This window comes from Arachis hypogaea, chromosome 7, assembly GCF_003086295.3.
Source record: "Arachis hypogaea cultivar Tifrunner chromosome 7, arahy.Tifrunner.gnm2.J5K5, whole genome shotgun sequence".
NCBI lineage: Eukaryota > Viridiplantae > Streptophyta > Magnoliopsida > Fabales > Fabaceae > Arachis > Arachis hypogaea.
The window spans coordinates 17,459,944-17,473,465 of record NC_092042.1 but is presented as its reverse complement, the minus strand read 5'-3'; the positions used below and the strand labels follow the sequence as shown (position 1 = coordinate 17,473,465).

Below are 13,522 nucleotides of genomic sequence, written 5' to 3'. Positions count from 1 at the left end.
TCATTCATGTTACAAAAAATAAAATTTAGATTAACTCTCGTAAAATTTTTTGATAAAAAAGTTAATTATTTATGTCTTTAGATTTGAAAAGGTTGAAGTGTTTTACAGACATTTATAAATACATTTTTAAAATTATTTTGTAATTTTTAAATTAAAAAGACTAAATATAATTTTATATATTAACGAATATCTACATTTATTATTATTCTTTATAATATTTATAGGCCACAAAATTTACATACGAAGATATAAATGGTGTATATGCTTAAAAATGGTCTATTTTGTAAAATTACGAATAGTAGCAAAGCATTTCATTGGAGGAAAAATCTATTTTATTATAGTCTATTTTAATAAAGAAGAACAAATCATTCCTCTTTAGATACAAAAAAAAAAAAAAAACGAGAAAGAAAGAAAGAAGCATTATGAAAATATTGTTTTTCTAATAAATGTATTATACTGTTTGATTTATGCTGATTTATTTTAAATTTAGACTCTGAAAATAGAATTATCAATCATTATTTCTAGTGTATCTTAATCATAATTAACTTTTTTTTCTTTTTTCTCAAACATCTTTTTTTTTGAGGTTATGAATCTTCTTTTCTAATTTTCTTTCTTGGAAACTTTGATTTTTTTTTTCTAATCTATTAGCATTCTTTCTAATTTTCTTCTCTTTTAGTTTTTATCTATTTACTTATTTCTCAACTTATTTATTAACTCTATTCAACAATTTCTTTTTTAAAATACATATAAAATAAGTGTTATCATCAAATTCTTTTCATTTCTGCAAAAAATTAACTTTTACTCGGCAAAAAAAATTATATGCACCACAATTATATCTTACACCATCTACATTTCAAAAATTATTTTTTATATTGGTTTGATTTTGGTATTATAAAAACTGCGTAGGGTTTAAACTTGTGTATGGTGAGAAAAACTTCTTGCAAAAAACGAGAACCTAATGCTAACACTACACAGACAGGAAAAAGTTGTAGTTGTGACGTGTGTTGGACCACCGTAGAGAGTTTTCGATCACTAAAAAAATTTTAAGAAAAAATCAAGTGAGAGAACATAAAAGAAAATAAGATGGCCTGAAAACAAAAAAAATGATTTTTTTTCTTCTTATGATTCTTATTATTTTGTAATTTTTTATATATTTGATGCGGTGTTTTAAAGTTTGTGCGTTGTTGGCTTTATTTTTTTGGTATTCTTGTGAGCAAAATAGTTTAGTGTTGGTTATTTCTTATTGTTTGTAAGTAGTGCTAGTGTGTTTTATGTGTTTGGATTGAAACTTCTATGGCTATGTCTTTGTGATCGCATGGAATTATATTTTAGGTAGAGACTGGATGAGAAGAAACAAAGATGAGTCTCATGCTAGTCTTGGTGTGGTGGTGGAGTTTACTAAAATCTAAAATGAGACTTGAATCAAACTGAAGCTTAAACACAATTATATTTAATTTAAAAAAAAACTCCATCTCGTTCTTAGTGAAAAATATTGTCTGATTATTAAAAAAAATTAAAATCATCTCACATACAGCGAAATACTGTAAATAAAACAATTATATTTATTCTTCTTGAAATTGATAAGAAAATTTTGATTTCACTACAATTTAAAATAATATCCTCCAACCTCATATTGGAGTATAATTCCAAAAATCTTTTCATATTAAAATTTTCTTACCTCTACATTCACCTTTATATTAAATATTATTTTTTCTCCATATTAAAGTGACATTTATGAGTTGTAAATGCATGTGAATATTGCAGGGCTCATATTTGATTACTTTCTTTCATTGATGCATTCTATCATTCTTGTCTTTGTTTTTTTAGCTTGTTATTTTGTGTCAACTGTATTATTTTGTCATTTATATTTATTACAAGATTATCTTTTAGCCATAGTTACTCATTTAGCCATTGTCAAGTTTTTTATCTTTAAAACAAATTCAAACATGCTTTATCTCTATTTCTAGAGTTTTATAAACTAATACTACTGTAATTTTTTTGTCCAACTCACCAAAAAAAAAGTAACATCTATTCTCTAAATTAAAATTTTGATAAAAGTTTGATTGATGGTTTACTTATTTGAGTAGAGCAAAATATAATTAGCATACAAGTTAAGCAAATTTCATAAATAATATAGGAAAATGTGATTTGCATTTTTTTTTAGTATTTTTTAACTAAAAAATTAATGTCTAATTTAATTTGTTACATATTTTAGTTCTATTTAAAAATTTATTATTGACAAATTTATCTATACAAGATTAACTTTATTGATATTTTTAATAACACTAACTTTATAATTATAATTAAAATATCAAAACAGAATACTAAAATATAATAACAACTAATTTTTTATATTCATAAAAGAAAATGTCTCACATGATTATGAGAGAAAATAAGTAGTGCCGGAAAAGTATAAGTTTTTAGTTGACTTTATCTTCATAACAGAATTTCTACTGTTGAGTTCAAATTTCATCGTGCTCTTTCAGTGTCTGTATATGTTCAATATGCCGACAAGCTCCTGAATCTCTTTTTCATTGTCTCAAAGATTGTACCAAAATCAGAGAAATTCGGACTCTTATAAGTATGTATTCAGCTTGTCCTAATTTGAAGAATTAGCTGAAGTAAAAACTCAATTAGAGAAATATTTTTTTTGTTCTATTCAACCCTATAATGGATTTGGATGGATAGAAATAATGATTTTCACAACCCTGAAGATGGGTGGGGGATGCTAACACAATGGTTAGTATGCTCTAGAGTTCAGTCAGGAAGTTGCATGTCATTTTTAATATACACATTTCTTCATCTCCTCTTTTACTCTATTTTTCGTGGACTTCTCCTTCTGTAAACTTGGTTAAAGTGACTTGTGATGCTATTCAGAGCCCTTTAAGTGTGTTAATTGATTTTGGTCACCTTATTCGTAACTCTAACGGGTATTAGGTGAAGGTTGCTCTAAGAAGTTAGAAAATGTTAGTATTCTCCATGCCAAGCTTCATGCTATTTGAAGAGGATTAATCCTTGCTTAGGAATATGGTTCTCGCAATGTTGTTTGTGAGACAGATTGTTTTAAGGCCTTTTATATGGTATATAAACAGAAATTTGATGATAATATTCTAAAAGAGGACTCAATGAAAAAGATCTAAGAGCATCTCTAACCGAAAAAAATTTAAGTGTCCATTTTTATTATGTTAAAGAAAAAGAGGGATTTATAAATTGGAGTGAAATAAAAAAAATCCCTCATCTTAGATTGAGAAAGAACAATCTCTCTAAAAAGAGACTTTGACTGGCCTTCAATAAGGGTGTAGGCAACTATGGTTGTGCCCAAGTTGTTCGCCATTGGATCTTTGCTCCAAGCGGTGAAGCTTGATTCTTGAGACCTTAGCTCTAGATACCAATTGAAGGTTGTAGAAGGCTTAGAGAAGAGGGTTGAATCTATGGCCTTCTTCTGCTTTAATGAATTTACCCTTTTAAACAACTTTACAATCTGAATCTGTTTGAATTCAACAGCAAAAAATTTATGAAACAATTTCATTTTGTCTCATGAATATCAAAGAACAGAACAGAGCAGTAAGGAGAGAAGCTGACACTATCATGTATCCTAGTTTGGTTGCCTTGTGCAATGCAACCTACGTCCAGTCTCCACCACAACAATGGTGGAATTTCTACTATAGTTAAAGTATTACTTACATCAATTTCACAGGATTGACACAATCCTTTCACACTCAAGTTCTAACCTAACTTGACTTTGGCTATGCAAATACCTAACTCGTCACTCTTAGTGCTAATCCAACTAAGAAAGGGATACCTAACATGTACAAGATACAAGACACAGACTTACCTAAAGAAATATGAAATAACTCTAGGCTTTTTTCTCAAGTGTATCACTCAGCCTCTTTCCACTCATTGGTTTTTACTTGAGCTCTCTCATTATGCCTTTTTACTCAAGAAATTACAGAAAGATAAATATTAAAAAGAAAATTACAATCTGTAAAACATGAAGGAGATTGATTCTTCAACAGCCTCTTTGCTATGTGATAAACCAAATTTGCTAGCCTCTGATTCAGTTCTTTCATTCTGGTAGAATGCTCCTTTTACTAGGAAGCACTGTCCAAGTAGATGAACTTCTTTAAAGAGCTCTTCTCAGAACATACACCTCAAAAACACTGGTTATCTCTCATTGGCCTCTGAATGGTGAACTAACTTCTTTTGTATCTCTTTGCATGTTGTTGAGTCACTCTCCCCTAGGTCAACCCTTGAGCTGTGTATTTCACCAACCCAGCCATTCACTTTCTTCCATTAATCCTCAATTTAGGAACTTTTGTTCTGACCTCCTTTGTTGACCAAAAGCCTCAAGACAGCAAACACAAAATGTCTTTCAAAGGTGAACACAGATCTTGGCCATTGAAAAAACTACTTGGCTCTCGAGACATAATTTTAACCGTAGATGCACAGCAGTAAAGAACAGAGATCAACTTTTTCATGTATTCTATTTTCGGACTGGCAGAGAGATGGAAAGAAGAGAAGAAGGTAGAATGTATGCAATTGAAAATGGGTTACCTTTGACCTTTGCCTTAGCTTGATTTGGTTTGATATGGTTGATTAGACCTCAACCCCTTTTTGCTTAACCTTCTCTTTCTTGCTTCTTTAGTGAATAACTTAGGGAAGAAGCTCTCTCCCACTTCTGTGATTTCTGACCAAGATGGAAAGTGAACGTTGCTTTTGGTAATTAAAAGCAAACGAGAGGAATTAGCTTGGAGTGATGGATACGGTCTTGGATTGGTTTTGATTCATGCAACCTTTTTGGCCCATCTGACTTCATTTCTTTGATTTTCTTAGGCTGTTGTTGTTTTTGTAGCCTACCAGCCTTGTTTATATTTTTCATTCACTTTGGGCTGTTGCTTTGTATATCAATTTTGGCCCGCAACATTTAATCATAAATAATTAACATTAATTAGATAATTGTCCAAAAATAATGTTTGTCATTATTAATTAATTTAGTTAATTTTTTAACTCAATACTAACTATTATGAAATAAACGTTGTAAAACTACCCATTGAGAAGTAGTTACTTGTTGTGAAGACACTTGTAAATATCAATTATCAAATATTTACAATCACAAATTCCACTTTAAAATTAGCTTCTCACCATAAAAGAATACTAAATATTATATTTCAATAAATGGCTAGAAATTTTGAGAATATATTTAATGAAGATTTGTATGGCAAAAGAAGAAGGCAAGATAACACACTAATAGATAATTGGATCGATGAGTGTTTGTTCAATGATTCAGAGGAAGAAGACATCGAAAAAAGCTCTTTTCCAACTTCTCGTAGATGGATCAACAGAGATTGAGCTGCCGACATGATCGCCTTTTGAAAGATTACTTTACAGATGAGACGGTGTATAATGCTGATATTTTTCGAATGAGGTTTCGAATGAGAAGACACGTGTTCTTTCGAATGGTAGACACCCTCTCAAATGTCTATCTGTATTTTTAACATAGGGTTGATGCTATTAGGAGAAGAGACTTGTCACACTTTAAAAATACATTGTTGCGATACAAATGTTAGTATATGGTGTAACAACTGATGTTATTGATGATTATGTGCACATAGACAAGAGCACCACAATTGAATGCTTGAAAAATTTTTTGAAGATTAATACTTACAAAAACCAAATTTGAATGATGTACAATGTCTGCTACAAATGATGGAGGCTCATAGCTTTTCTAGCATATTGGATAGTATCGACTGCATGCATTGGCAATGAAAAAATTGTCTAAAGCCGTGGAAAGGTATGTACATTACTAATTATCGTCGGGTTACAACTATAATAGTTGAGGTTGTAGCATCTTCAGACTTTTGGATATGAAATTTTTTGGAGTTTCTGGTTCAAATTATGTTATCAACTAGTTAGATCATTCTCCGGAGGTAAATTATACTATTAATAGTAATAATTATATTATGCGATACTATTTAGTGGATGATATTTATCTTGAATGGACAACATTTGTCAAATAAATATTAAAACCACAAGAGAAGAAATGCAAGTTATCTGCACAATACCAATCAGGGAAAAAAAGACGTGGAGCAAACATTCGAAGTGTTGCAAGCACACTTACGTGGTCCAACACGCTTTTGGAAAAAGAAGAAGTTTGCAAATATAATGAGAACTTATATTATATTGCACAATATGATTGTTGAGGATGAAAGAGACACTTATGCAGAAAATTTTGCTCAAGACCTAGTGTAAAGTCCCACATTGGTTGGGGATGGGAATGAAACATGCCTTATAAGGGTGTGGCTACCTCTCCCTAGCATAACGCGTTTTGACGAGTGAGTGTGGGGGGTTTCGGCTATCATCCCTATCGTCAAAGGCAAACTTGTAAGGTCTTGTGTGCCAAAGCGGACAATATTGTGCTAGCTGGTGGTCTGGACTGTTACAGATGGTATCAAAGCTGGAGCCCGAATCGATGTGCCAGCGAGGGTGCTAGGCTCCCTTAGGGGGTGGATTATAAGGTCCCACATCGGTTGGGGAGGGAAACGAAGCATGCCTTTTAAGGGTGTGAATACCTTTCCCTAACATGACGCGTTTTGACGAGTGAGTGTGGGGATTTTGACTATCATCCCTATCGTCAAAGGCAAAACCGTGAGGCCTTGTGTGTCAAAGCGAACAATATCGTGCTAGCGGGTGGTTTGGGCTGTTACACCTAGAGTATGATGATGTCGAAAATAGCTTATCACAACTTTAGTTGAGAGAGAAAGACTTTGTACTACAGCATCAATTTCTCCAAAAAAAAAAAAATGCTCAACTTCAACATAGGCACTCAACTTCAACATGGGCAACAACATTGACAACTGAAAGCGAATTTGATTGGATACGTATGACAATTTCACAATGCACATCGTCAACTATAAAGTTTAACTATGTTTTTCTTTATATTAAGTGATGTTGCAAATTAGTTTAAATTTGAATTATTATATATTGTGTATTATTGTTATCTATGAAATTATTAATTTTTTGAATATTAACTTTTTTATAATAGTGAATTATTTTTTAATTTATAAATTTTAAAAATATTATTATAAAAAATTAATAATTATATTAATTTTAATTATTTTAATTAATTAATTAATTAAGTAAAATTATAATAAAAACTAAATTTAATTCTTTTTAATAAAAAAAGAAAAATATTTTAAATTTTTATTTATTATTTATAATACAAAAATTAATATAAAATTATTTTTTACGACAAATGAACCATAACTAAAAATTAAGATGAGAATTATGTATCCAAAATTCATATACAATACTTTGCAAAGTTAAACGTAATATTTGAGGACTATATATGTTATCCCAAAGAATATTTTTCAATAAAATATAAAGGGTAAAAGTTTGTTTTAACAATAAAAAAAATAAAAATAACATGGATAATGTATACTTTTTTTAAAAAATAATAATTATAATTTTCATTATTCATCTAACTTTACCTTTTACTAAAAATTATTTCGGACTAAATACTTGAATGAGCAAAAGACAATATGCAGCCGGAGTTAGAGTTGGATATTTATTTTGAATATTAATTACATACATAGAATATATATTAAAATTTATAATAATCAAAATTAATCATACATATATATTTTAGTAATAATAATAATAATACATTTCTACCTAATAATTATTTTTTTATAAATACTAAAATTCAGTAGCATTGTATTTTGTATTTTTTATATTTTTCTATAAATATAAATTTAATATAAAATATCATAAAAATGTATTAAAAATGATTGAAAATATGCTTTTTTTTCTTTCTAATACGTTAGATATATCAAAGATTTAAATTTTTTAATTATTATGTTCATGTGCCTTTAAAATACAAAATAACTAAATTTATATATTTTTATAAAATTTAATTATAAATATAAATCTAATTTAATTATATTATTTATTGAATTTGATTATATTGTAAATATAATATTATTTTTTATAGAGATATATTGATATTTAGTAGGGCTATCAAATAGGTCAGTCCAGTTCGTTAAAGATCGTGGGTAAAATAGGTTAATCCATTTAATTCCGTTTCATTCGCGGACTATAATTTTTTAATCCAGACTGTTTATAGTTAGTCCGATAGATTAAATGAGTTGGGCCGTTTACCTTTTTATTTATTTTTTAAAAAATATTTAGACAAAAAATTATCACGTTTAGGTAAAAAATCTTAACTAAATCGTATTTTTTTTAGTTGACGAATCGAATTTTTGGGTTGAATCATAAAATATATCGACTAAAATGCTTCTTTCTTTTAAAAACATGTCAAAAAAATTAAATGGGTCACTCGTTAAGTCCGTTTAACCCGTTATTTTTTTTTTGGATTAATTGAACTCAACTCAAAATTTAAACAAACTTAATTTTAGAGATAAAATTCGTTCATTTAAGACAAATGCATTATTCAATAAATTTAACCTATTTTAACTATCCTAATATTTAATATATATTTATCCGTTGTCACATAGTTATTGTTTTGACACAAATTTAAACAAGAATCTGTCTAATAATAGAAGCACTAAAAATAATTTTTTTATAATCTGTGTAATTAAATAGATAATATTAAAGATACTCTAAGTAGCAAATATAACGACAGAAATTAAAACAGTTGTTAATATATTTTTTCTTTTTTTTTTTAAAAAAAGAATATTTATATCAGTCTGGTTTTGGTGCAGGACATCACATTTGTAACATAGGATAGCCATAGGTTATGTGAAGCCAATTTTAAAGGGCAATTGGCACATGGAATCTGTCACGCAACGTTTTCAAGTTTCCACACAAGAGCCCAAATATGGTTGCCGTAAACCGCTCATACTCCACTTAACTTCTTAGCCAGGGTGGGCCTCACTTAACTCTTCCCCATATTATGAATTGATACTCTTGCATAGTCGACATGTCACGCACACTTATCATTAAATTAAAAAAAAATATTAGAGATAAATAAATTTTGTGATTTATAATTATCAATTAATTATTATTAATATTTTTAATAATGTGAGATATTTAATAATATAAAATTATTTATTTTTTTAATTAAGTATTGATCAACTTTTAATAAAAATATTAGTCTCGTAAACTTTGAATCCTATTATCAATAAATTGATGGAAAATATTGAAGAAATACTGAGATATATAATATATAAGTGACTTTTGATTATTTGACAATGTGATCAAACTTAAACTAATTTAAAATTAAAAAAAATCAATAAATCTAAAAGATAGTAATAAAAAATATATGCCTCGTGGTATACGATGTTTTATGATTAATCACTGCGGTGGCCATGTCCAATACAAAACAAAACCAAGATGACAAAACGGAAAATGACAAAACAAAATGAATGAAGCTTTGGCTCTGGCACTAGCAGCAATCAAATATCAGAAAGTAACGTAACGCTCAAACATTGAACAATTCAATTTGGGGTTGGATATTTTCAATTTTATTTGATGCGGTTAAATGTAATATCTTATTTTACTCATATTCATTTGCCTTGTTTTGATTTATCTAGAAATTGTACGATAAAAATTACCCTTAACTCTATTGAGTGAAAAATAGAATTGAGAAAAATCGTTAAAAGAAAGTGATAAACATAAGGTTTCAAGAAACATATGAGTAAATAGATAGGGAAGAGAAATGACTAATGACTAATGAGCATGGTTTTTATGCTCAAAGGCGAAGAAGATAATCGAAGAATTTCTCAGATTTATCAACATTTTTTTGGACAGGTCATATTTATCAACATTGACTTCTTAACATTTTGCCTTGCCGTCATCTTTGAGAATTTTTTTTTTGTTTTGGTCATACACATAAAATGGGTTCTTACAGCACCCAATATGCATTTGGGCCTACTTAATGACACAACCCAATAGCTTGATGCGTATATAAAAATACAATTATTCATGACAAAAAAAATTAAATTATTCATGATGAAAACACAAAATACAATTATTATTATTATTATTATTAATTAATTATATATTTATATTTTTTTAAATAATAAAACAAAAATATATATTGATTGTAAAAAAAACACAGTTATCAGAATTATATATACTGGTTTACACATTTTCGGCCTAGTTATGTTGTTCATCTTATTTTATTATTTATTTATTTCAATATTCCCTTCTCTAAGTATAAATTTGGCGTTTATTCCATATTATGATTCTTGGTATATTTTTAATTTTATATTGTTTTTTAATTCTTTTTTTATTTTAGAAAAAAAATATTTGCTTGCTTCAGCCTGAAGAAAAGAAATATTTTATTTTGGTAAGAGAGTGTGTTTTTTATTTGGACCTAAGAAAAAGGAACTTTAGGATAACTAAGGACACATGCATGGGTGAGAGTAGCTAGTCCAGAATCTCTGTGGGTTATACAGTGGTTCATCTTTGTTTTGGACTAATCATAGCGAGTACACAAACTTAAAATATTTGATTATATTTAATAAAATAAAAATAAATAGACAGCATTATTTTCTTAAAAGATAATGATGAACCCCAAGGATTACTGAAAGTTAATTTCATAAAATTAAGAATCCAATAATAGCAGAATACATTACATATGTGAAGAAGTCCCTAGCGGGTGTTATATTAAATCACCTCAGCTATCCTTACCAGACCAATAAAAACACTCTGGCCCTTCTTAAATCACACAGCTACAACTTACAACAACAATCAACAATACCTAATAACACTTCTTTAATTCCTTCCACCAATAATAATAATAAACCAAAAACATACACACACTTCTTTAATTCATTTTTTTTTCACTTTCCGAGATGAATGAATTTTGTTAACACAAACTAATCATATGACTAGTTCATGTTAACAAAAAATTGTGAGTGTACAATTTACCTTAACTAAGTTTATTTTTTATTTAATTAAAACTGAACACCTTGGAAAGTTTGACCAAACTGCCAGTTAGCTGGTGCCACGTTGAAGCTTGTGACGGTTCTACCGTCACTGGCGGTGACTTGAAAAGAGAGGCTCTGTCCGTTAAGGTATGAGTTGCTTTGCCAATTTTGCCCCCAGTTTCTTGACATTGTTTGCCAGGCAGTTCTTGACCCTTTGATTGAGACTGCATGGATGTCCCCTGCACCCGCGACGTTTGTGATCAAAACTAGGTTGAAGTATGAATGGCCATTGATGGTGAACCTTATTCCTCCCTTTTTAATACAAGGCACTCTGCCACGTCCAATTTTGAACAAATTTAGAACAAGTTTGATACATTTAATCCTCATCATAAACTAATGCAATCAGGCTAGATATATTTTTTTTTAAGTTTAATGTTTACTCATTGTAGGTGTAAAAAATTTATTATGTATTAATTCAATCTAACTTAGATGAAATTTTATCATTTTAAATAGAGAAAGTACAGAAAATTAATTTTTAATTATAACTAATATTAGATTTTTTATTTATAATTTAAAATTTAGAATTAATAGTTTATAATTTAAGATTTAAAATTTAATATAAATAAAATATTTTTAAAAAAATTAGTTAATATTGACTTAAAAAAAAGAATTAATTTCCTAACATTACTCTTTTAAATATTCGAATATAAAATTACTAGACACAACTAAAATCATAACTATATATATATATATATATAACTATGGTACGTAAACACAAAAAATAATTATAAAATTAATTATTTATATAAAATATATGTTAAAATATAAAATATACATAAAAAATAAATTAAATAATATATATTTATATATAAATATATGATACTTAATTTAGTGGTTCATTTTTAGCATGGAGATATCATTTTTAGGTATATATTATAACATCTACTTGAATATCAATAAAGTACTCCAATGATTTAGCGACTCGATTAGGTTAGGTACTACAATTATTACAAAACAAATGTTCCATTTACTAAATTTGTGCCTTTAAAAAGAGTAATATACATTAATTGTTTAACGTATGATTTTGTTACTAGCTATAAAGGAATTAATGGAGGCGTGTGTGATACCTTCTAAATGCAACAGGCACAATTCCAGCTCTATACTCAGCAATTTGAAGGAATGCAGGTTCAGCCATGTCAAAGTGTTGAAGGGGAGGGTTGCACCATCCACCATTGTTGTTAGCCAAAGCAAAATTTGGGGGACAAAAGTTTGTAGCAGTGACAATAATGGAGCCAGGCTTGCACCATCTTGGATCATCATCACACCTCATCTCATAGCAAGCACCACAGCTCAATCCATTGTTGAACAATGCTGTGCTTAGTGCTGCAGTGTTCGTTCCATATCCTTGGCTATACAAATTTCCATAACCACATGCTCCTCCTGCATAATCATGCACCAATTCCAAAAGAGTGAGTTTATAATCCACCATTTGAGGGGGAATACACTAGAGTATGTTCATGGAGCATAAAACTAGTTTTATTCTTAAAAAAATTATTTACGTGTGATAGAAATATTTGTTATATCGTATTTAATTATACATTTATATTTGTAAAACTTTTAACATTTTAAGTAAGTAACTGCTATGGTAATGTATCATTACATATCTATGCAAAAATATTTTAACTCTGAAAGTGCATATAAAACCAATGACTAAGTCTAAACAAAATGCACAACACTAACACTTTATGTTATTATCATGTTAATATAATTAACACATGCATAAAAAATAGTTCTAATAAACTGACCCATTGTGCCAGAAGCATCACCACCACCATAGAAAGTGGCATGTGCACCCTGCCAACCACCACCATAGTCAGCAATGGCACCTTGAAGATTGATACCAATAAGTAAAACAAAGAGAGCAACTAGAAGTGTAGTAGTAGAAAGTGCCATTCCAATTTTCTTACTCCTTTCTGATAAGAGAGAACAGAGTGTAAAAAGCAGAGGAAGTTGCAAGTTCTGTTTGCTATGTTGTGAGCTTCAATGCAATTGGGGGGACCTCTATTTATAGCCAACATTTTTGTCATAATTGTTAATATAACATGCATATTTTTATATATAATTTTTAAATATTGTAAATAAAAAATAAATAACTCAAAAAACTCTCTTTGGTAGTATTGTAAAGCTGTATTTGAAATACAAATTCAGAAATAATAACATAAAATTCTATTTAATAACTGAGGTAAATACAAAAAAAAACTTTTTTTATTCTTTCAAAAAAAAAAATAATAAAGATAAGAGATTGAAATAAAATTTTCTATCTCCATCTCAATTTGAAAATATTCTGCAATAATATTCAGAAGGATTATGCTAGGTAATCAATAATTTTTTTTAACAATATGAATAATGAATTTTAAAATTGGCTCAATTCAAACAAAACACACTACACTCCAAATTACTCATCTAAATTTTAATATTAGAATAATCATCCACACATACCTATTAAATTAAACATTTGATATATCAATTATTCACATTATTTAATATTTTCATTATCTACTTATACTTTTTCTATTCATAATTTCTAACACTATTGCATTTATAATATATTAAAAAAAAAATGAAAGTGT

The 13,522-nt window shown here is 28.4% G+C and overlaps 1 protein-coding gene across 1 annotated transcript; it reads right to left on the bottom strand.

The window, feature by feature from the left end:
• Positions 1-10,543: 10,543 nt before the first annotated feature.
• Positions 10,544-12,979, bottom strand: LOC112702679 (expansin-A10). The gene is made up of 3 exons (XM_025753811.3): positions 12,698-12,979; positions 12,020-12,332; positions 10,544-11,223 (listed from the first exon to the last, which is right to left on the bottom strand). Exons 1-3 carry the CDS (start codon positions 12,843-12,845, stop codon positions 10,920-10,922), a joined length of 765 nt encoding a protein of 254 aa, XP_025609596.1. The 5' UTR covers positions 12,846-12,979; the 3' UTR covers positions 10,544-10,919.
• Positions 12,980-13,522: the final 543 nt, after the last annotated feature.